Here is a 24,744-nt window from a genome sequence, read left to right on the forward strand (position 1 = left end):
CTCTCTGGAATCTGTACATCCCACCCCTGACAGGAGTTTACAGAGAGCTTCTCACAGACACTGGGAGAAGGAAGATGAAGGGGGAAATCCCTAGCTCTGTTTGAAAGACTGAGTCCAAACTAAGAGGAGAATGAACTGAGGGTTGATGGGGGGGGGGGGGGCAGAGCACATAGGGGAGGGGGGAAATGGGTGATGGGCATTGATTGAGGAGGGCTCGTGTTGGGACGAGCACTGGGTGTTGTATGTAAGCGATGAATCACGGGAATCTACCCCCAAAACAAAGAGCACACTGTATACGCTGTATGTTAGCTAACTTGACAAGAAATTATATTTAATTAATCAATTAATTTTGGGGGAAAAAGGCCATGACTGGCAGCAAGTGCATTGAGGGATCAGTTAACATAACATTAAGGTCAATGTGGAATTCTAGATCACAACAGTAAGTTTCACCTGTTTTTGAAATTAAGAATGCTGGAAGACAAATGTTGTTAGGATCATATTTGACCCAGAGAAGGAAAAAGGCTGGGGAGAAACTATATCCGGGATGAACTCAATCACCAATGGTAGCTTTTTGTACATAAACTTAAAAATGTATTAGGATGATAATATGTAGGTGGCTTTATTGTATGATTGTCATCACAGAAATTAAGATATAAAAACCCATCTGGATATTGTCCTCACAGACAAGTAGTGCACACTTTGTAAGTTTCCATTATGCATGAATTTCAGGTATTATGGTTTAAATGACCCCCATTGTGCAATAACATGGTGCAAATTGCGGTTACCGAAGGATGTTGACTGTGAGAAATTGCACGAAGCCCAAGCTGTTGGTAGCTTCTCCGTCCCCTAATCACTACATAATAACGGGTGCATCTCATGATCAGTGACCAATCGCACCCCTTTTTCCATGTCTATTAGTGATCGATCACTGCGTCTGTCATTCAGTTCACTCACAGCCAGCACGGTGCGCACAGAAAGGGATAATCAAAAGCATCAAAACAAAAGGGAAGCAAAGAAACAAAAAGTAATAAGGCTGAAGTAAATTTCCAGTCAAATAAGTGTGAGTGGAGTTCTAGAAGAAACAGCCAACCATGGGAATGTGGACACTGCTCTCGTCCTGAGACTATTGATAGGCAGACAAAGAGTTAATGAGGTGAAGTCAGTCACATAAGTGAGGACGACAGTTGTGACAAAAAAACACGAAGACGTCCTAAAAGAAGTGGTGTGGGCTAAATAAATTAATTAAATTGCATTAAAGAACTCTCAGAGATACTTTTCATTAAAGCACAAAGGATAAAATGTAGGAAGCTAATTCAAACTTAGGAAAGAAGCATGACAATTCTTCAAGATATAGGAAAGATTCAAAGAAGGCAAGCACTGTACAAGTTATTCTTGATCAGTTTGTTTAAGTGTTTATTTATTTACTTTGAGAAAGAGAGAGAGAGTGCGCACACAGGGAAGGAGCAGAGAGAGAGGGAGAGAGAGAATCCCAAGCAGGCTCCATGCTGTCAGCATGGAGCCCAACATGGGACTCAGTCCCACGAACCAGGAGATCATGACCTGAGCCAAAACCAAGATTCAACGCTCAACCAACTGAGCCACCCAGGCGCCTTCGATAAGTGCTTTGCAAAGAAGTAAAACACTTTAATTCTCAGTGTTTATAATGTTCTAAATTGTATAGTATTAAATATATATCAGTTTTACTATTTTTTAAGTTTCCCTATATATTTATAGCTGACAGAAAGTATTTGATGTTTTGACAAAATTTTTCCAAGTTCACAGAAGAATAAGAACTTTTCGCATTGATTATAAGAAGTGTCAGCTTATATGGTCATACTAATGGCCCTGCACTGTCATGCAAAGCGAGGACTATCTACTCTATTTTAAAACGGGAACATGAATTCCAGGGTTTTGACCTCTCTCTGCTCAAAGCACTAATATGCATGCTTTTATGTGAGTTCCCAAGGCAACATCGCCTTCTGCTTACCTTTTATTGACACGTGTCCCCCCCAAAACGAAAAGAATGGTCTTGGTATCATCCTGCCTTTAGCCAGGTTAACATATGTATTATTAAACTCAGAATTAATGCCTTTTTTCTGAGGGATCATCATCATTATTTCACATATAAAGAAGACTTCAGTAACTGCTCCATGGTGATTATACTGCAATTCAAAGATTTCTAAAATTCTGGGTGTTCCCCATAGTAAGCTCACTGTACTTGGAGTGTAGCTACTGTTCTCATGCCAGTTTTCAATCTCAAAACAAGGGATACGTAGCATTTGTCCCTTCAGTCTAAGCTCACATGGGACATGCCGCACGTATTATCCTTCTATGCTCAGTAACCAACCTGAAAGCCTTACTGTCTCGCAGCCCAGGGTATCCACAGAGTCATTTCCTGTCTTAGAATGTCTTCTCCACTCCCACTGTCTGATTCCCAAATCAGAAACCTGTTTATCTTATACTCTTGGTCTCTATCACAGTGCCTATCAAATAGTGTTTGGTAAATTCTGTTATGAATGAATGAATGAATGAATGAATCCTCAAGTCTCACCTCCGGTAACACCTCCTCTGAGAAGCCTCCCCCTCCTCCACCAAATGGACTGTTGGCTGGACAACTCTCTCCCCTGCACTTGTACCTTTGTATCTTTGTGGCAATCAATAAATACTTTCTTATCTTTCAAAAGTAAGTTGAAATCAATGTCTTCTTAAAATTTTTTTAAATGTTTTATTATTTATTTTTGAGCCAGAGAGCATGAGCAGTGGAGGGGCAGAGATAGAGAAGGAGACACAGAATCCGCAGCAGGCTCCAGGCTCCGAGCTGTCAGTGCAGAGCCTGACGCGGGGCTCGAACCCATGAACCGTGAGATCATGACCTGAGCCAAAGTCAGAAGCCTAACCGACTGAGCCACCCAAGCGCTCCTCAATGTCTTTCTAAAAAAAAAAAATCCTTTTCCAGGTCCTCGATACCTCACCTAAAGTTCAAACTCCTTTGTTGGTGTTCTCCGTGTAGTCATTCCTTCACTCAGCTAGGATTCATCCATTGCCGGGTGTGTTATGAACCAGTTGAGGGCCCTTTTCTCAAAGAGGTACCCACATGGACCGGCGGACAGATGCAGAGATTATGTTGTGGCACAATTCAGGGAGTGCGGTGACAAGGGAGTGCACAGTGTTATTTTGATAGCAGAGGGGAAGGGCACCTGATCCATCGTGAGGATGAATGGAAAGGAGCGCTTTTCTCTGAGAAGGCAGTGGTTTGGACTGTTTTGAGGATGAGTCGGAATCTGCCCACCAAAGCAAGGTGAAGAGGAAAGGGGGCGGGCATACCTTGTTTCCACGTGCTTAATATATCAGGAGACGTACTGTATCGGGGGGATGATGCCCCAGCAGTATACAGAGCTGCATCACCCCTTACTGCCTGGTAGCTTCCCATTATGTGGATGCCCCTTAGTGTGTTCAGCCAGTCCCCTACCGGTGCACATTAATATTCCTCGTGCCATTACCTGCTATCATAAGTAACGCCGCAATGGATGCCTTTGTGCATATTTGTTGCATTTTGTATTTTTGCCAGTTGTAACTTGGGGATGAATTCCTAAAAGCGTGTGTATGTTACTATAGTGGAATTAAACATGTTTAAACCTGGGGGAAAAAAATCCCTAGAAGCGTGGTTGCTGGATCAAAGGGTAACCGGAGACATGATGGTGCTAAACATTGCCAAATTGTGCTCAGTAGGGTTTGTGCCATTTGCATTCTCATTAGCAAGGTAGGAAACTACAAGACAATTTCTAGAAAGATGAAGAAAAAGGTGACGGAAAAATCCTGGTCTCAGAGCTGTACTCCAGCAGCATCCACGAGAAAGGACAAGTCCAAAAGTATAAATATTAGGAACTCAGATCTGTAGAGGCTGAATCATAAAATCAGAACATGTATTTAAACGGATAATGTAGTGTGGAGGAACAAACAGCCTTCTTCTTACTATTACTACCTCTTGTCACGCAACAGTACAAATCAAATACACCACCTCTCCTGAAAACTGTCAGGGGAGGGGGCACGGGAGGTCCTTACCTATCAGGTAGCGGTAGTGGAAGGAATGAACAGCACATTACCTCTTATTACTAATAAAGGCTTCCTTCATTCCCCAACTCCATTTTTCCATTCAACTGGATCTCACAACTACAACCTTTTTTCTGCCCCAGACGTTTTCCAGATCTTTACTTTCAGTTAGGGAGACCTGTCATATGCATTTTTGCTCCCCCCCCCCCCCCCCGCCCCCAGACCCTCGGGTCCTAATTTTCTCTGAAGCAGAAGTGGTCAGGACAGCTCAACAGGTTAGCAAGATGAACCAGATAACTCAGCTCCTACACCTGATCTCACCTGCCTGAACCCCTCAATCTGTTTTCTGGGGACAGGTAAAGAAGGCAGATAGTGTTGTTTAGTTGTGTATCTATATTTGGTTTAAATAAAAGTGCTACATACACATGTAAATACAAGCACGACCCAGCCTGCAGCCTTAAGAACCAGAATATGACAATACACTTGAAGCTTCCTGGGTGTTGCTGCTTCCCCCAGTTCCTTCCTCTCCCCGAAGCCTCTTCTGAAGAAGATGTGTGTTTGCATTTGCTGAGAGTTAGGTGATCACGGGGGCCACTCTGGCTTCCTTTAGTCCTAACAGGTGAGCCCGCATTGTACGGATGAGGCTTAGGCTCCGCATCCCAGGGCTGAAGTGTGAATTTGTCCTGGGAACACTTGCCTGTCCTTTTTCCACTCATCATTCTCAGCTCACTGTGGGCAGGTCCCGCACATTCTCACAAATCCGACAGTGCTTTGTAAACCATCTTCACCGTGATTAGTGCAGGAACGAGCTGTGCTGTAGCACCAGGGCTCTCCCTGGGACCCAGTAGCCCAAGCTGCTGTGAGTGGATGCGGTTCATGGTTCTTGCCTCTGGCCCTGAGACAGTATCTCCCTTCCTTGTTATATTCTAAGGAAGGATGATAGCAAATCCTATTTCAGGGGCCCCTACCCCTTGAGAGTTTTATCACCTATGATCGTTTCAAATAGTTGGTAGTGGTTACCTGAAATTCTGTCTTCAAGGAGTTGAGATTTGTTTTCTAAGCACTTCAGGAATGCAAGGTCAGTCTCTACTGTGAGTAGGCATGTGATGAGTGACGGTCCCACCGGAGTTCAACCTTGACAGCCTACCTTTCAACATCTGCGTTTTTCGGATGAATGTCTATTTTTACTCTTCAAGGATTAGCCTTTGATTATCTAGATCTACCTTCGGAGACCTAGTCATTATTAAGGTTGCAGGAATTTTAAAGACAAACATTTCTCTCCCTACCCCATTGTGTATCTCATCCTTCATCATTCACGCCCCACTCTAACCCATGCCCCGCTGGTAAATCAGCCTCCCCAAACTCAAGCTCCTTGCATCCCCTTGACCTCCTAAATCCTAGCAGAAATTATACACTGCAGAAACAATTATCTGAATATGTGCGTCTATTCTGACCATTCATAATGGCTAATTCTAATTCCAGGTTAATACTCATCACTTGGTATATTAGTTATCTGTCGCTGTATAACAAAGCCTCTAAAATTTAACAGTTTGGAAAAGCAATAAACGTTTACTTTCCCACCCGGTGTCTGTTAATCAGAACTTTGGGGATGGGGGTGCCTGGCTGGCTCAGTCGGTGGAGTGTGTGACTCTTGATCTCAGGGTTGTTAGTTCAAGTCACACATTAGGTGTCCAGATTACTTGAAAAAATAAAATCTTAAAAAAGAAGGAAATTTGGGGAGAGTCCGTTGGGTGACTAGGGATCTCAGGTGAGGTTACTGTTGGGATGGCATCTGGGACTGGTCATTTGTGCTTCAGGAAACTTCAGTTTCTCAGCACATGGTCCTCTCCAAAGGACTGTTTAAGTGCCCTTCCAACATGGCAACTGGATTCCCCCATATTTAGTGGTCCAAGAGAGAGCAAGGTGGAAGCATCAACATCCTCTATGACCTACCTCAGAAGTCATACGCCGTCATTTCCATAGTATCACCATTGGCGTCCCACGTCCTCTCTGTTCAGTGTGTGAGGAAATTACACAGGGGGATGATGGGGAAATGACACACTTGATGAAGGAGATCGGTGGAGGTCTTCCTGCAGGCCGAGTACTATACCTGGCAAATGTTTTTCCTTGGAAAGAGGTGGAGAGCCAAGATCCGCAAAGCCTGACGCTTGTTGGTTTGTGAACTACTCCAGTGTGTTGAGTAAAAAGCAGAAAGGAAGCTTTTACCTTGGCTGTGCACATTTTTGCAAGAAATGTCATAGCTTTGTGGCTTATTGCCTTACATCTTTTTTGAGATTCCAAAAATGAAATCACATTTCGTGATTAAAGAGTAAGGAGCCACAGAGCAGAGGAAAACAAGGGGTCATGGCAGAAAGTTGTTACTCAAATGCTCCTCAGTATTCCTCCGGAGAGTCTTTTGGTTCAGTAATTTTCCACCGAATAATAAGTTCCACTCAATGAAAAATGTTCTCACCCTTCTGCTTCTGACAGTAACTGTCATCATAGAATAATGGCAGACTACGCTTTGTTTTGTTTTGCTTTGCTTTGCTCTCTGGAATGCTTGATATGGTAGCACCCACAGAGTTTCTGGAATTTCCTTATAATCTTCTAAGGAGGTAGAGAGCCATAAGTCTAATTATAAAACAATGTCAGCCTTGTCATTGCGAGGTTAGCAAGCCAGAAATCTGGCGAAGTTCAACAAGGCAGTGGCTTAAAAATATTTATATAAAACTTTGTTTAGCTGCCAAACTCCTAAAGAAGGAGGAGGATTCTTCAAGGTGCATCAATATGACCAAGGAATGTTTTCTAAGCTCTCTCCTCCTCCTGAATAATTAAATTCAAGAGACACTTACAAGAGAATCCATCACCGGAATATGCCAGATATGTTTCTAGATTCTAGGGACTATCAGGAAAGCTAAGACCTCGCCCTCCTGGAGCTAACAGATCTTTGCTCAGTGTGGGAAACCTCTTAGACTCGGTGTAGGTTTTCAGGATGTCCCCTCCTCTTTATCAGTTTGTAGTAAGACATAAAATCCAGTGATACAGAGATTCCGCTTGGAAACCTCTTCCTTACTTTTCCCTTCTACCCTACACCCCCTACTTTCCTGGGAAGAACACACCCGGAGAGGACTCTCCAGGAAGCATCTGGCTCTAGGAATGTTTCTCCCTCCAAATCTTACATGTTTGGAGCCTCATTCCACCTAGATATTCTCCACATCCATTCAACATGCGCTGTGGGTCTGCTCAGGCGTTACTCTCAGATTTTAGACCCTTTCGTCCTGCTGGTGTTACAGGAAGCAAATCTCAGCCCCCGGTGATTTATGCAGAAAGAGGGTGTCCAGGGCTCCACCGCAGCCTGGAGAGTCAGGAATCCTGGTGACAGAGGGCCATAACCTTCCCAAGAAAGATGCGTAGGAGTAAGGGAGCCAACGGCTTTTTTGAATGGACTCTTTGAGTTAACATCCACCCTAGGAGCTTCCTTCTTTTCCTCAGGGAAGAAAAAAGTAATCTTGCTCCATCCAAGCTAAGGACTCACTCAATTTTTTTTATCCTATTTATATGCATCAACTTTCCTTCTCCTTCTATTATCTATCCCTGAAACCACTGAGAATTCTTTGAAAAGGCACAGTGAAAAAGCAGCTAGGTTTATGAAGCAGAGCACTTTGTCTATTTCATCTTGAAATATCTAAGTTTCCTAAAGACATCTTTCTTTTTTTAGTTGGGGATAACTTACATATAGCAAACATTCTATTAGTTTCAGGTGTACAACATACTGATTCATTTGTATACATTATGAAATCATTACCACAGTAAAACTAGTTAACATTCATCACCACGCACAATTACAATTTTTTTCCTTGTAATGAAAACTTTGAAGGTCTACCCTCTTAGCAGCTTCCAAACATGCAAGTACAGTATTATTCTCTGGTACTAATTATTATTATAATGCCGTACATTACATCCCCAGGAGTGATTTATTTTGTAACTGGAAGTTTGTTCTTTCTGATCCCCCCTCACCCATCTCACCCACTCTCCATCCCTGCCACTGGCAACCACCCATCTGATCTCTGGATCTATGAGCTAGTATTTTGCTTTTATTTATTTTTTTAAGATTCCACGTGTATGTGAGATCATGCGTGTGAGATCATGCATTATTAGCTAAAGATAGCTTTCTACATTACAGATTAACAATCTTGAAACCTCCCACTAAAAGGCAATCTTAAAGCACTTACGAATTACAGGGGGCTTCTGGGTGACTCAGTTGGTTAAGTGTCCAACTCTTGATTGGGCTCAGGTCATGATCTCACGAACCCTGAGATGGAGCCCTGCATTGGGCTCTGCACTGACAGCAGGGAGCCTGCTTGGGATTCTCTCTCTCCCTCTCTCTCTCTGCTCCTCCCCTGCTTGTGTGCATGCTTCTTAGCATTCTGCCCTCCTCATGAGGAGCACACATTCCCTCCACCGCCCTTTCCCCCATCAGTCTCTAGGGTCAAAAATGACAATGGTCTCCTGAAATCCAAAGACAAGTTTCCCCTATGTAGCTCCTCATTTTTGAAATCGGACTAAGTTATCAAAAGCTAAAATTTTAAAGGGAAGAATGAAAAAGTCTTCGAATATGGCAATTATCAAAACATGAAGGGCAAGGTAATTTGTGTGCCATTTCAAAAGAATTATTAAAAATATGTTTACTACTGTAGCAATTGCCCTGTAAGTGTGTCAAATGTTTTCTGATCGTCCGTTCAAATCTGCCTCTCACTCTCCCAAAGGTGCTTCTTCCCAAAGACCCCTGCTTTGGGCCACAGAAAGCTGCCCTCCATGAACCACTCCATCAACCAGGTTCTCCTGCCCTCTGACTTCTGGTTGTATCCTGCCAATGGCCAGAGATACTGACAGAAGGAGAGGAAGGTCAGGAAACATTGTTCTCTCTGTCTCTCTCTGTCTCTGTCTCTGTCTCTCTCTCTCCCTCTCTCTCTCATTCCCTCCCTTCCTCCTCTGCATTGGCAGTGATCTTCTACCAAACATCATGGCTTCCAGTGAACATCCCCTCCCCTCTCCTGCCTCATTCTCACTGGATTCCAGGGGCCTCTCCCTCCTTTAACTTATGGTCCCTCCTGCTGATGCTGCGATGCTTCAACTGTCTCTCGGGAAATCTCTGCATCTGATGACACTTCTGTAAATAACCCATTCATCAGACTCTCGTCGATGACCCCTTTTGAGGGTGTCATCTGTTTCCTGCAGTGACCATGACTAGTACTGTGCATGGCTAATTTTTTTTAGCCTTCATCTCAATGCATCAAGCATTTCACTCTTTTCCAAATGAAAAGTGAATTACAAAAGAAAAGAAAAAGTCAACCACAGGGTGCACAACTTTGCATAACTAATAAAATAATTTAGGCATTGCCACAAAGAAAATTAAAGAAAGATTTTTTTTTGTGTGTATAATTTAATTGAGGCAATAGGAAAGGAATGTTAAGGAAAGCAGGAATGTTTGTCAAGTTCAGGGTCCTTGATAACCACACATGGCTGCATGTTGCAGCCACATGAGTCATTCACAATGGATGTGAACGTGCATATGTAACAATTCTTCTCCTTTTAATGAAACATAAGAAATTTGCAAGTCTTGAAAATTAGAAACATACGTATTCAATTATTTTATTAGACCTTATTTAAAGAGAAACGTTTCTATAATCAAATGTATTGTACATTGTTTTTTTAACATCTGGAACAATAAATAGCTTATTAATAAAACTAATCAGACTCAATAGTTGGATTTTTACAATAGTTGGATTTGATTCTTTCTCTTCCTGAAATAGGTTTAAATTAGCTTTCCAAAATAGTCCACTAATTTCTTGGATGTAGGAAGAATAAGAGGTTCTCAGAATTGCAAAACAACTATTGTCTTTACATAGAAAAACAAACTCAGGAACACGGAATTGAATTATTCACCATTTGATCTTAGATTCTTTATATATCACATCCTCATCATTGGTCCATACTTGTCCTTCTCATACCTTTTTTAAATTTCATTTTAAAAATAATAAAATGAATACCTATGTACCCATTACATACCTTTGCACCCACTATGCTAACCAAGAGCTAGAATATTACTGACCTGCCTCAAGCTTTGGGCACCTCCCCCACCCTCTCGGGACAACCCGGTCTCAGACCCCTGCCACTTGCTCAAGCCCCTGCCCACACCTGCCCAACTCACCTGGGCACCCATTTCCGAGGGCAGGGCATCCCCTGGACCATCACCACGTAACGAAGCTGGCCACCTGCACATACAGATTTCTAGCTCCTCCTTTAAGTGGACCCAGATGAAAGGCCACACTGCGTGGCATGGGTTTTGGCTTCTTGAGCTGCCACCAAACAGGCTAAGTGACCCAACACGAAAGTATAGGGACTCTAATTTCCATGGGTAGGCCCTGACCGACGGGCGAAGGAGCTGGGAGGAGCCGGAAGACAAATTCTCTCCTCACTGTTCCTTCTTGCATCTTTCCAGAGAAGCTCCAGTGAGCAGGACACAATCCATAGGGACCCACTGTGTCTCTTCATGACTCATCTTGAAATGGTAGCCAATAACGCTGCACAGCCCTTTGTGTGTGAGTCTGCTCAGGCGGCCATAACAGAGTAGCACAGACCGGATTCAAACAGCAGACATTCTTTTTCTCACATCCCGGGACGCAGGAAGTCTGCTGTCAAGATGTCAGCAGGGTTCAGTTTTTTCCAAGGCCTCTCTCCTTGGCATCTAGGGGGCCATCTTCTCCCTGTACCTTCACATGGTCTTTTCTCTGGGCACACACATGTCTGTGTCCAAATTTCCTCTTATAAGGACACCAGTCATACTGAATTAGAGCCCATCCTAAAGACCTCATTACTTCTTTAAATACCTTCTCCCCAAACATGATTGCATTCTGAGGGCCAGAGATTCAGGACTTCAACATATATATTTGGAGTGTGGAGGACACAGTTTAGCCCATAACAGGCTCTTACCACCCCAGCAGAGATAACATCCTGGGCTTGGTGTTACTCATTTACTTTCTTTTCACTTTCCATTTAGATGTCATGCCTAAATAATATTTTCTTTAGTTTTAGCTGTTTTAGAATGTCATAAAGAGTGTTATCCTATTCGTTGAATTCTGGCACTTACTTTTTCCAATAAAGTTCATCTTTGATGTGAAGAGCTATAATTCATTCGTTTTCACTTGCTGCAGATTATTCCATTGTGCGAATAAACCACCACGTCCACATTATTTTGTGGATGGACATTAGGTTGTATTGTGCAAACAAAAGCAAATGGCCAAGCGGCACAAATGGGCCCCTTGAGACCATTTGTTGGGGTCACTCAGAAAAGCGTGGAAGGAATGCAGGTCCCTGTTGTCAGTTTCGTCTAGGGCAGTAGACCGAAGTCTAACAAAGGCCAACCTCAGAGCCTAGAAGAGAGTCCCTAAACATCGTGGGGCTTTTAAGCTGCATGATTTAAAAAGGCCTGGGCCCTCCCCTGGCATGATTAGGGGTTGTGTTTGCAGCTGACATATTGCCAACTAGCGGCAGGATTTGCCTCATTACCACTCATGGTGAGGAGCAACCAGTTCTTCCCCTTGCAGCACCAAGGAAATAGGATCTAAGCCTCGCATTGAATCAGATTTTATTGTCCTAAATAATGGTTCATAACCGATTTCCATGGAGCTCTGTAGGAGCCCCATTCCTTTCTGAGGATATCAGCTTGTAGGGGATCAGTCTTTGACATGTTAGCATTTACCTCTCAGGTAGTTAACCATTTTATTCTCCAGAAGATGTCCCCAGGAATGAAATGGCTGGGTCATGTGATATATGAATATTTACATGCTAACTTAACGTCTCACCAGCAATACACATAAGATCCCACGGATCCTCCAAAAAATGTTTTTTGCTAATTTTTGTACTGAGTGCTCTCTCTCTAACCAACTTGTAGGAAGTATTTACATATTCTTAATACTAATCCTTAGAATGTATCCTCTCTCAATCGGTAGCCTTCTTTTTATTTCATTTACAGTGTTTTTTGATAAACAGAAGTTCTTAACTTTAATGTAGTTGAATCTATCAACCTTTTCTCTTATTGTTGGTCCTTTTGTTGTCTTATGTAAGAGATCCTTCCCCATCCCAATGTCATAAAAATATATAGACTTCAAAGTGATGCATGGACCGAAAAACAAGTCATAATGGAATTAAAAATCAGTTTTTTAATGATAATTAAATATCATTTAATGAACTAAATGATAATGAAAATACTACATGCCAAACCTTGTGAAATACAGCATGTTTTCACATGATGTATTCAAGGGAAAGTGATGTTTCAAGGGAAACTTACAGTCTTAACTACTAGTATTTTAGGAGTTGTATATTAATGAGCGAAGTACCCAACTTAAGAAACATGGCAGAAACTACTACTCTTCACCGATATCCCTTTCCCATCCTCACTTGCAGCGAGGGTGGCCGTGATCATCATTTCTAGGCTAAGTTGGTTTATGCAGCTTCACTTTCACAGGTCCTGCACCTCAACCTACCAGGCAGATAACGCCCCAAGTTGGAGAATCCATAACATAAGAGTAGCCTGAGTCCTTGAGTCACTGGTCAAAGGAAGGCTGTCACGGAGAGTTGCCCAACCTGGAGCATCCACAGTGGACTCTGCATGAAGATCACATAAACTCTTGGTGTGTTGAGTCACTGAAATACTTGAACTGTTTCAGCATGAACCTAACATAAGCATTAAAGAACAAAACAAGCCAGAATAAACCCAAAGGAAATGGAGTGACGGAGAAAATAAAAGAGCAGAAATCGATGAAATGGAAAACAAAGAAGCAGCGGAAAGTCTCCACAATGGTTCTTCCCCGAACTCTGGGGAAGCCATCAGGTAACTGCTTACCTCTGCTCTTAACTCCTTGCCAGGGCGTTTTCATCTCCCCACACTGTTCAGAAGACTGTGTTGAGACTCCACATATACGAAGCTGCATGGGCTGGATTGGGTTGCTCATTTCCCTGCCAAATAAATGTGCTGTGTTTTCTCCCATTGCAACTGCATCAGGGAAACAAAGGGCAAAAGAGCAGAGCCGGGGGCCAAAGGTAAAAAGGGCAAGAAGAAGAAAGGCCCACAGAGCGGGGGGGGGGGGGGGGGGGGGGGGGGGGGCAGGGGTTCCTGGGGTGCTCAGGACAAGGGCTCCCCATGCAAGGGAAAAAAACAAAAGCAGAGCATTGCCATTTGCATGCCCCAAGGATTTTCCATTGCCAAGAATAGAATTCAACCCCATTTCCCATATAATGAGTATAGTCCACATTTTCAGTTAATTCTGCGAGAGTGCTTTTGAAAAAAGTGCCCAGATGTATTCACGGGGGAAAGGCAACCAGAAGGAGGCCCAGTAATCCTCATCATTAACTGTGATTTGCAAAGGACTTGTTTGTTTATTTATTTATTTATTTATTTAAGTATCTGATATTTCTTCAACTTTTTTTTCCTTTGTTGAACTGCATCATAGTTGAATCTCCTTATCTTATCAGTGTAGGTTCCTGGGGGAGCAGAATTCCTGTTTGTTTTCACAGAGCAGTAAAGTAGAACCCCACAGACCCAGGTGAGCCCAGTGTCACCATGAGCGAAGGACGTTACTGTAAAACCACACTCCCACAGTCTCAGATGATAGCAACCGTGTTGGTTGTCTGTAAACCACAGCAACAATGTTCTCAGGAGTGCTTCACTCACCCCCTCGAGATGAAGGCCCTTAGGAATATACACTGTCTACTCAACAGCTTTCCTATTTACACACTTGGCTTTCTCAGGTCCAAAATACTCTCCTTCGACAAAACATCATAAAACCGGAATGGTCCCTGGCCTTACCTAAGTTTATAGGAGCGTTCTTTGGCCCCTACTCTCCAACTATTCATTTTTCTATGCCTAATTTGAAACTGCCTGTATGAGTCTTGAATGAGTCCTCTGTAGACTTCTGAGAGCTTACGTTCTCAGCAGTTCCTGTAATCCTGTAACCAAAGAAGCTGTTGTTGACAACCTGGGTTTATTCTTCCTATAAATACGATTGAGTTCTGACACCTGGTATAATGTTTTCCTTTAGAACGAGAGCCAATGTAATGAAATTCTACATTACAGAAAACGTTAATAATTTTTCCTAATTTTTTTCTGACTTTATAGTCATTAATTTTTCCATCTAGTTACTTCAATAATATTTGCTCTACTGCCTATCATGTGAGTTAGACAGACTCTGCTTTAGAAGGGCTAATAATCCAATCTGGAGAGCCAAACATCTAACAGGATGATTCAATGTTATAGAAAACAGGAGAGACCAATTAATTATGACCAGAGTAGGATCAAAGAAAGCCTCATAGGGATGAATTTGGGACTCACGCCAGTGATTGGATCTGGAAGGATGAATCCATTCTCAGGATTTAAGAATCTGAAAGTAAGTGCTAATGAAGGGGTGTGAGAAGAGTCTTAGCTAAAATTAACTCGTTGTTAGTTAAAACCAACACACAAACCAAATCTTACACCTCGACATGTGTATTTTATGTTGTCTAAAGTCTAGAATTCAATTCACATCATTGAATACACTCTAAGGGGGCATTTCAGTGGCATCCCTTCATTGAGAAGTCTGAAAAAGGCACTTCCAAGTAAAATGTACTACTCTAAACAAGATTTGCTTCAATGTTCTTCCATTTATTTAAATGCCCTAAGAGCAAAAGGAGAAGCAAAGCTTGAAAGGTCTTGATTTGATTCTTTACTCCAAAGATCAGGTTCCAGTTTTTATTGTTGTTGTTTGCTTTGGTTTTTCTTTCTTTGTTTTTTTTTTTAACTGCTTATCTGATCTGAATGCCCATGGGCAATTCTTGTCCACCCACTGGCATTGCCACAAGCACAAATACTATAAAATGCCCATTCAGTCAATCCACCGTGATTGTCTTATATTTTTTCCTAGGAATTCAATGGATTATTTCCTAGGAAATAAACAGATGAGTATAATCACAGTTGGGGGTGAACATTAGGTGTTCAGGGTAGTGAGAATTCCAGGGAGGGGGATAATTAGTACAAAATACAGCTGTGACACAGGGTACAGAAGAGAATTGAGTTTTGCTAGAAAGAGAAAGAAGGGGGAAAAGTATGATCTCTTTCCTTGGGGCTTTTGCAGAGTAGTAGTTGAATTGTGCGGACTGCTGATTATGTAGGTTTTTATTTAACATGGGCGAACAGCCATACGTTCACATGGTTCCCCTAACAGAGGAGAGGCACAAACACAAGAGAGACACCAAAGGGGCTGGGAAATTCACTGTGAAATGTGTGTGTAAAATTCACAGTCCCATCCCAGTCCCACGTCACAGATAAATGAACTGAGACTCATGGGCAATCAGGGCAATTCACGAAAGTTCTTCCAGAAACAATATCCACGACCACTGTGTCTATATTGGCTAAGCATCTGTTGGTGTGTGTGCTGACCCTTTGGCTGATACACTGCACATGCCCAGATGGCTGAAAGTCAGACACAACTCCATAAAACAGATGAAAGCCAGGCCTAAAGATCATCTTCCAGCCCTGGTGTCCCTCCCACGGTTTCTCCCGGCGACCACAGCATTAGTTGGAAAAGGCATCCAAGGACAGTCTTTTTCAGCTTCTGCAAAGGCAATACACAATCTACTCATTTCATATTTATGTAAAGAGTTCCTTCTCATGAAAATTTTCAAAATGGGTACCGTTCTACATGATTCCTTTTCTTCTAACCACACGAGACACAGAAATAGTTTGGGGGTACCACTTGAAACTGGGGATGAGAGGCGGAAGTCATTCAGCTGAACAGGACACGGGCCAATGCACAGATTTTGTTTTCCTACACAGTTTTGCTGAAGAAAGCTGCGGGAAGTAAAGAGAGAAGGCATGTTGGTGATGAGTCAAGCTGGTTGTTAAAGCCAGACTGTGGTTCTGGATGTGCCCCATCAGAGACAGGCTTTTATCACTTGAGTTCTGACTCAGCCAAAACTTCTGAGCAACTGAGATGTGTACCAGTGAAAAACCACACTTACAGGTTACACACAGCACAGCGGCTTTCTGACAGTGTGACAAAGGCATTCTTTTGCTGCCTGTGGACAAAAGAATGAGCAATTCCTCATAGACCGGCTCTGGAATGTCTTATTTACTGGAGGTTAAGATGGTGTACACACTAGTATTACTAGAATATTCCAACAAAAGTCAAGATCTGTTAAATGCTGTGTGGTACACGATACCAAGGGCCTTACGAACGTTATCTCCTTTAACCCCCATAAGCCTATGAAGTGGATTCTATTATTATCCGCATTTCGTAGATAACTGGGAAGCAGAGAGATAAGTAACTTCCTCCAAGTCACAAAGTTTTAAGTGGTAAAGGGGGACAGCTGGATTATCTGACCTCAAAAGCTGAGCCCCCAGCTGCTTCTAACTACAGCCAATTTCCAAAAGTCAAAGACTTCTAAATTAGCCCTAATTCCCCACAATCTCTCCACTCATATCCTGGCACAGCCTCCGATGGAATTGACAAGAGAGATTTATGAGTGAGAAAAATTAAAAGACAATTTCTAAACTTCAGAGACTGTGTTACCTTATATTAATTTTTAAAGTTCTTTCATGTTTCTCTAAAATAATCAAAATGTTCAGACCAAGGTATGTCCATATGGTGAAGGGATGTCTTAAAATCTGGTCTCTGTCACCCTAACATTAGAATTACAGGGTAAATCCCTTATAATTGGTCTGGTCTGCGGAAGAACAAGAAAAGAGTAATTTGTTTTCTGGTTTCTTTCTCTCCTTTTAGTCATTCCTTCACAAACATTTGAGTACTTACAATGTTCTGCACAAGGGAAGAGAAAGTGATGAGAATATCCCTATCCCTGGAATTCAGGAAAAGAATTCTTTTTTTTTTTTTTTAATGTGCCTTTATTTATTTTGGGAAAGAGAGGGAGCACAAGCAGGAGAGGGGCGGGAGGAGAGGGACACAGAGAATCCCAAGCAGGTTCTGAGCTGTCAACACAGAGCCCGACGTGGGGCTCAAACTCACTTACTGAGAGATCGTGACCTGAGCTGAAATCAAGAGTCAGACACTCAACCGACTGAGCCACCCAGGCGCCCCATCTCTTCTTTTTTAAATGCCTTTGAGATTTACTTCTTAATTTTCTCCTACAGCTTCAGGTTCACAGTTTTTCGGAGAGACAAGAAGCTCCATAAAGAAGCATTGTGTGTAATATCTGGTTGTGAGCATGTCATGAATGCCCAGACTGTGACCCATCTTCCCAGGAGCAGTGACTGCAGAGCGGTGGGCAGGATCCAGGGGAGAATGTAGGATTAAAACCCACAGTCTTGGCCACAGCCTCACAGGTTTTGACCCCTGAGGTCTGTTGTCAATTGGCAGCACGTGAAGATGAACTTCAAGAATGTTGTCATTGAATTTTAGAGTATGCCTAAGACGATCAGGGTACAATCAGAATCTTGTCCTTAATAACCCGACACCACATGCATTTCTGTAAGGGGAGTACCCCAAAGGTTCTCAAAGACGGTGTGTGACCGTCTCCTGCTGAGTGATGTTATTTTGTTGACTGTGAACAAAATCTTCTCTCTTCTTTCCAAATCAGTAAGCCAAAGGCCATTATCATAGGACTTTTGTAAGAGGACAAAATTCTTTCACACACACGCAAGGGTTCGGACAGAACTCGCCTCCCTAAAACTGGAGAAAAACATGGTGCTCCAGCAAATCTGAATTTGGTATCTCTTCCTCCTTTAGTTACCTTAAACCTCACACTTGTCAAAACTTTGTCAGACCAGCATATCTCTAGCAATAATTGTGGTCAAAAATAAAACCCCTGAGGCAAAACTTAGCAGTTGAGACAGTTCCAGAAAATTATAAGGTAAATTTGGTAAGATTACTATTTTTTCTAGTCCCATTTCCTATAGGTTATAAAATCTTTTTTTTCTTCTTTTTTAAGTCCCTCTAGGGATCACCAACCAAGTGCTATGGTCCTACTAGGTTTGATTCATCACACAAGGCCTTCACATATTTGAAGGAGCATCAGAAAGGTGTTTTTTGGTGGCTCAGTCGGTTAAGCCCCTGACTCTTCATTCCAGCTTGTAATCTCATGGTTTGTGAGATTGAGCCCAACCGCAGGCTCTGCATGGAGGGTGCAGAGCCAGCTTGGGATTCATTCTCTCTCCTTTCCTCTTTTTGCCCCTCCCCAGTTCTCGCTCTCAAAATAAATAAATAAACTTTAAAAAACGTCCGTGTTTTTGTGTACTATTTAAGCCAGTTTTCAATCAATAGAGTTTTAAATACTCACTTTCCAGGTGATTAGCATGAATGTATAAAAAAGTTCACCTTCCATATAATCTCTAAGGAAATAATCAAAGGAAATAATGCAGAGCTTCAGTCACAAGGCTGGAGCAAAACGTGAACGGACAAGTGTGTCCACAAAGACTAGTCACAGACACATGGAGACCTCCAAGTTAGGCCAAATGACCAACTCATTTATGCCCCTGGTGGCACAAAAAGCTGCATGGTGTTTATTCTTTGCCAAGAGTATTCAAATGTCAAAGAAATTTACTTAAGTTCTTCAGGGGATAAAATTATGTGTAAGTATCTTAGGGTTTTCTGAGGGCCAACAAACTGAAACTTGGTAACATTCATGGTCTTTGGGCCACCGGTGACAACAAATGCTTGGTTTTGGGGGGAGGAAAAGAAAAACAAAAATAACCCCCATAAAACTGATTCTTGAACTTCAGGTTTGGGGTTTAGAGAAGCAAGGAGAAAGAAGCAGAGATAGACAGCGGGCAAGGATATAGCATAAAGACCGAAACACTCAATGACGACAACAGAATTGCTTTTAAATCGCTTGTTCTCAAGAGGACAGTACCTCGTCCTAGAGGCAGTTTGGGACATGTGATGGGGAGCCTCACTACTGGCGTCCAACAGGTGGGACCCAGTGCTGCCTGAGCCCGACTGGTTGGATCCAGTTTCCCATCAGCACAGCCTTCGACTGTGCCACCGAGCAGTTCATGGAGATGGAAACCCAGTTTAGAATTATCTGGGTCTATAATCTCATTTTATCTATAACCACACAGGGAATTTTTAGTCCAGTTTGAATAGGTGTTGGAATTTCCAGCAATTACTCCACAAATTGAGAGAAACTTGTCCAGTGAAGTGGTTATGCACAAGTTGGGCAGAGCTAGATTGCTTCGATTTTAATCCCAGCTCTGCGGCTATCAGCAGTCTACCCTCGGATGCCTCCCTCGTTCGTAAAATGGGAAGAACAGTGACACTCACCTCATAAAATGGTTAGGGAAGTGTTTAGAACAACGCTGGGCACCCAGTAAGCACTACATGGGCGCAGCTCTCACAGACTTCTGTTCCATCTACAGCTTCGTCAATAATTGGCCACATTCTAGAAAATCCTATCACTGACATCAATCTGTTCCTGGTATGGAGTCGCCAACACAGCACACCTGCTACCGGTCTCCGTTCGTACCTGCCGTATTCACAGCGATACTATCTGAGGACGCAGGTACGTGCCTTGTTTCATTATTTCCACACATGTTGTAATATAATCATGTGACCATATTTACATAGTAAAATCATTATTTCACTATAAAATGTTCATATCTGTTTATATTTCATTTAGAACATTAGATTGATATGTGTGTATAGAGGCTGGTTATATTACCTATTAATTTCATTTTGGAATAGTGAAAGTGAATGCAGGTGATGCTTTTATGTGCGAACATAGGTTTTATCATCCATGATTCTTAGTTGATGACTGTAGTCATGTTGTAAAATATTTATTACAAAAAGGGCTGGGTGTTGAGTTGGGTCTGGTAGAGTTAAAAAAAATAATCACTATTTTAATGTTTCATGTCGAAAAGTATCATTCCACATCTTCATTTGCTGGCACATGTTCACCATTAAATGACTATGGAGGTGAGCAGTTTCCATGTCATTTCTAAGAAATTAGTATTAAACTACTGTTTATGTATCTCAACAGTAGAGATACACACTTTTTTTTTTTTTTTTTAGCAGTTAATCCATTTCTCAAACACAATTCAGGAGAAAACCCCAAATAAAAATAAAGACGAGGCTGTGGCACCTGACTGAACGAAGGTAGAGGACCCAGAAACTTCTCTGGTCTTCCATCAGGGCTTGAGGGAACAACAACAACAACAACAACAACAAAAAACCTGTGCAGTCACTGAAGTTGGGCACCACCTATATAGTTAAGACTGACGTCTGAAAAACGCATTTTGAGCACGGTCATTTGATCACAAGTGGCATTTTCTCCAAAGGGGGCCAACCTCCAGCTAAGACCTCCAAAATTTACTTAACTCATTCCCCAGCTGCACTTCAGCACTAAGAACCCTCCTAACTCCAGGGAGGGAGAGGAAGTGTTGCCATCCCCTGCTCTGGGCATAAAGCCAGCCCAAGCTAACGGTAAAATGGGCCAGGGCTGGTGCTCCTCCTTTTCCATAGCTGCCTGCTAGTCTCCAGAGCCCCGTTACCAGACCTCCCGCACCCCCGTGCTCGGCCCTTACACTGTATTTAAAGCACCCAATGAATCACACATTCCAAGCCTCAGAATCACACATTTCAGCCTCCTTCTGCTGAAACTCCCTCAGAGGCCGACAGGAAAAGAGCCGGACTGAATGCAATCCCTTTAGCCCCACCAGAGGCATTCTAAAAGGAAGATGTTTAGTAACTCCGGGAAATCTCTAATTTGTTGAATTTCAGGCAGTTCAGCAAAGTAAACAATTCGAGGGGTGTGTGTGGGGAGGGGCATGTTTTTGAGGAAGGGATACCAGCTCTGCCCAGGAACATACCTCAGAAAAGTTCCCAAATGTAATGTTACTGTACCGCGTGTCCTCAACGCCCCCCCAGTTCTAATCCATAAAAATCCCAAAATGCTTGGGAAGGTTTATTTTGTTTTTTAACGATAGCGCCCACACTGGCATCGGCCACAGTGGTCACTTATAAATCTGAAAACACCTTGAACACTCTTTTTCATTAACTTCATGTAAGACGCAAAACAAAGATATTTCAAATTACATGTGACTAAGAGTAAGAAAAATATACAACTATATTTAAAACACTTAAATTAACAAGATAGTACTTTTCTGTTCTAACAAAATATCATACATTCAGTTTAAACAAGAGTTAATATCCAGACACACTTTTCCAAAATACCTGATGCTAGTTGAAGATGAGTGACCGTGAGACTTTCCAAGAGATTTCTATTTAGCAAATATGTACAATTTTGAAGAATTGCCTTTTTTTTTTCTGGAAGACAGGCATTAAACAGTCAAAATGCAAACTGATGTATCTCTCATAAACCTAAATATTGTTGCTTCATTTTTCTGCATGATACTTTGGCTGTCAGCAAATCTTATAGCTTCTTTCCCTTAAAGACAATAACGTATAACATCCCCCTCACAAATAACCGTGAACTTCTTTGTGTGTAATAAGCCCTATCTAAATGTGTTCACGTGTTTCTGCATTAATTGACTTATCTATGGAGATGGTTATGACAAGGGTATGACCAAGTGTAACAGGCCTACACTTAACCCACTTCTTTGAAACAGCATGAAATACATGCTACATGTTATTTCAAAGTCAAAGCTGCTACACTTACGAATACAGTACATAGCTTGAAAAATCAACACAAAAATGTTTTCTCCCTTGGCTTTCTTTCAGGTGAAGAAGCTGGACCACAAACCAACACATCTGTGTGACAACGGCCACCAATTTTAGCCCCACCTCCCAAGCTGACAATGGCCTCATAATGGCCATACCATCCCTGGCCAAGGCCCCAGTTTATATAGCATCTCTGTGTTCCAACTCTAAGGAAGCAAGAAAAGCCGACTCTACTCATTTCTCTCCTGCCTCCACAAGCCAACACCTAAGATCCTCTGGATCTGTTCCCACCCAATGACTTTGAGATTCCAAGAAGGTCAGTATACAACTTCCAAAAGAAAAAAACAACAATGAAATTGCATAAGGTCACTACGTAATACTGTGGATGAAAACCAGAAGAGGTTGTCAACTGAGGAAGCAAGGCACTTGGGAACAGGAGACAGGGAAGAGTCCAGGGAGGGCAGGGCTCAGTGAGTCAACAGTTTCAGGCGGGTAAACCAGCTGACCAGCAGGGACGGTTCTGTAGAGGAGGACTTGGCCGCCGCGGCCACCGGCTTCTTTCTGGTCCCTTCCTCCTGGAATGGAATCGTGGCACTGCTGTGGAGATCTGAACTGATGTAGCACCTGCTCCCTCGGACATAGTCTGCGCCTCGGACCAGCTGCCTCTCTGCTGTGGGCCTTGAGAAACGGTATGTGGGTGAGGAGCTTTCTTCGATGATGGGAGGGATCCGCTCATTGCTGAAATACCGGCAGAGGGCGTCCTCACCTGTTTTCAGACAAGGCCCACAAGTCCATTAAAATAACCATCCACTGCTCGGCCTGCTCAGACCTCTGATGCCCTCCTCCCAGGGATGGGCTATGGCGCCTCACAGACAGCCAGGCCCACCCCCACTGGATGCTCAGAGAGCAGAAATGGAAGGAGTCCATCATAGGCTGCTTTCACTCCTGAGAGGCAACACAAAGGCAGAGCAGAGGGCCCTCACTTCCTTACCAGTGTTAAGAACTTTCATAACCAGAGTGAAAGGGCTGTATCATTCTATCACCCCTTCTCCATCTGTCCTTGTTCAAGGCCTGCAGCACGTCCAGAACGGTGGTTCTTACTCTGAAGCGTAGAGAACTTAGAAAGGTAGGGGTGCCTTTGACTGTCACCCTCCAGGAAGAGGCCAGCACTCTTCACTTTTAGCAGATAGCATTCAAAGATTCTCACGCTCCGCAATCCTTAAGACATTTCCGAACCAGGAAGAATGGTCCCGGCCTAAATGCCAACAGGCAGCTCCTGGGATGGGGGTAGGGGGTAGTTAAGAAACTGAATAGACACCTAAAATGCAGGGCACCTTGGCAACATGTAGCATTCTTTTGACCCCGAAATTCTGTTCCTAAAAATGTACAAAGATCTGTGTACAAGATGCTTATTGAAGTATCATTCATAATTGTGGGATGGGGCGGGGGGGCACAAAAATAAGCTACATGTCCAACAACAGCAGACCAAATAAATATGTGCTACGGCCACAAGATGGACTGCCAAATGCAGGCATTATAGAAAATACCCATGTTTTAAATAACAGTCACCTTTCACAGTATTGTCAAACACCTGTTTCTGCCACTTCGCACCTTTTTTCTAAGTGTGTAACATTAGAAAACGGAGTGATTATTTCTAGGTTGGGGAAGCAGATTACAGTTGAGTTTTATGTTCTCGTACCTTCTAGATGTTTTTCAATGTACTTGTTTTGCTTTTGTATTTGAAGCGGAAGTTACTTTCAGGAAGTGCCTGTTGTCGGGGAGCCTGGGTGGCTCTGAGCCTCTGGCCCAAGTCATGATCTTGCAATTTGTGGGTTCAAGCCCCGCATTGGGCTCTGTGCTGACAGTGCTCAGCCTGCTTGGGACTCTCTCTCTCTCCCTTTCTCTCTGCCCTTCCCTGACTCGTGCTTTTTCTCTCTCTCAAAATAAATGAACTTGAAAAAAAAAAAGTGCCCATATTCAAAGAACCACGTATCATAGGAGTCTATTTATCTGAAATGTTGAGAGTAGGAAGATCCGTAGAGACAGAAAGTAGATTAGCAGCTGCCAGGAGCTAAGGAAGGAGGGAATGGGGAACGACAACTTGCAGGTGATAAAATATTCTGGAATTAGTGCTGATGGACACACAGCTCTGTGAATGAATGAAAAACCTCTGAATTGTACACTCAACAGAGCGAGCAGATGTATGGTATGTGACTTCTCTCTCAATAAAGTGGCTTTTTCTTTTAAGTGCCCCTTGTGCAGATAGACATCTTTTCATTCTAAAATGATCATACAACAAAAATACAGAAGGTGAGATAGGAGGTCAAGTGCGTCTCCGTTTCCGGGCTTAACTCTCCCATCACCTCTATCTCTCAATACTAACAGGAAATAAAGGGCTAAACTGGGGATTAAAAACCTAAGAGAATGGCAACGAATATGTTGAAGTTTCTAAATCTAAACAAAGGACAGGCCTGCCACCTGCTGACTGCTCCACAGATTTTCACATGCCAATTAAGGGTATCTAGGACCTGACACAGACATCTCCCTTTTCCAAGTGATTCGGACACCTAAGTGACAAACTCTACCAGGTCTCAGGGAGGGGCTGACCCTCCCTCCTCCTCCAACCCCAGTGAGGGGCTGACCACTTGGGAAGTTGAGCCTCCAGAACTTTTTTCTTCTTTCTTTGACTATCTAAGGTCTACTCCACTTGAACTTGTCACCTATTCTTTGTTTCAGCAACACACGAACAATGCTAGAATGTCTTGCCAGTGCTGATAATCAAATCATTTGGCAAAAAAAATAAGAATTTATTTAAAAACGTTTCCCTCAAGACTAGTGTAATAACCAGTAACTTTGATTACAAGAGGAATTCACACAATTTATTTTCCAATGGTAATTACTCTTTAACACAAGAAGGATTTAGGGAGGGAAAAAAAAATCCATGTCTATTCACTAAAAATCAAAGAGATTCCAAAAATAATAGTCATAAAATTCAGAATGAGATTGCTTAGTGAATAACGTAGATTTC

General features: G+C 42.6%; 1 protein-coding gene across 2 annotated transcripts in view; it reads right to left on the bottom strand.

The window, feature by feature from the left end:
• Window positions 1-21,137: 21,137 nt before the first annotated feature.
• The window catches only part of CNKSR3 (CNKSR family member 3), an 83,445-nt gene continuing 79,838 nt past the window's right edge, over window positions 21,138-24,744 (bottom strand). For both annotated transcript variants that reach the window (XM_047858603.1, XM_047858604.1), the window contains exon 13: window positions 21,138-22,482. In XM_047858603.1, coding sequence (XP_047714559.1) covers window positions 22,184-22,482 — 299 coding nt within the window. In that variant the 3' untranslated portion in view covers window positions 21,138-22,183. The remainder of the gene's footprint in view (window positions 22,483-24,744) is intronic.

This window comes from Prionailurus viverrinus, chromosome B2 (assembly GCF_022837055.1).
Source record: "Prionailurus viverrinus isolate Anna chromosome B2, UM_Priviv_1.0, whole genome shotgun sequence".
NCBI classification, from domain to species: Eukaryota; Metazoa; Chordata; class Mammalia; order Carnivora; family Felidae; genus Prionailurus; species Prionailurus viverrinus.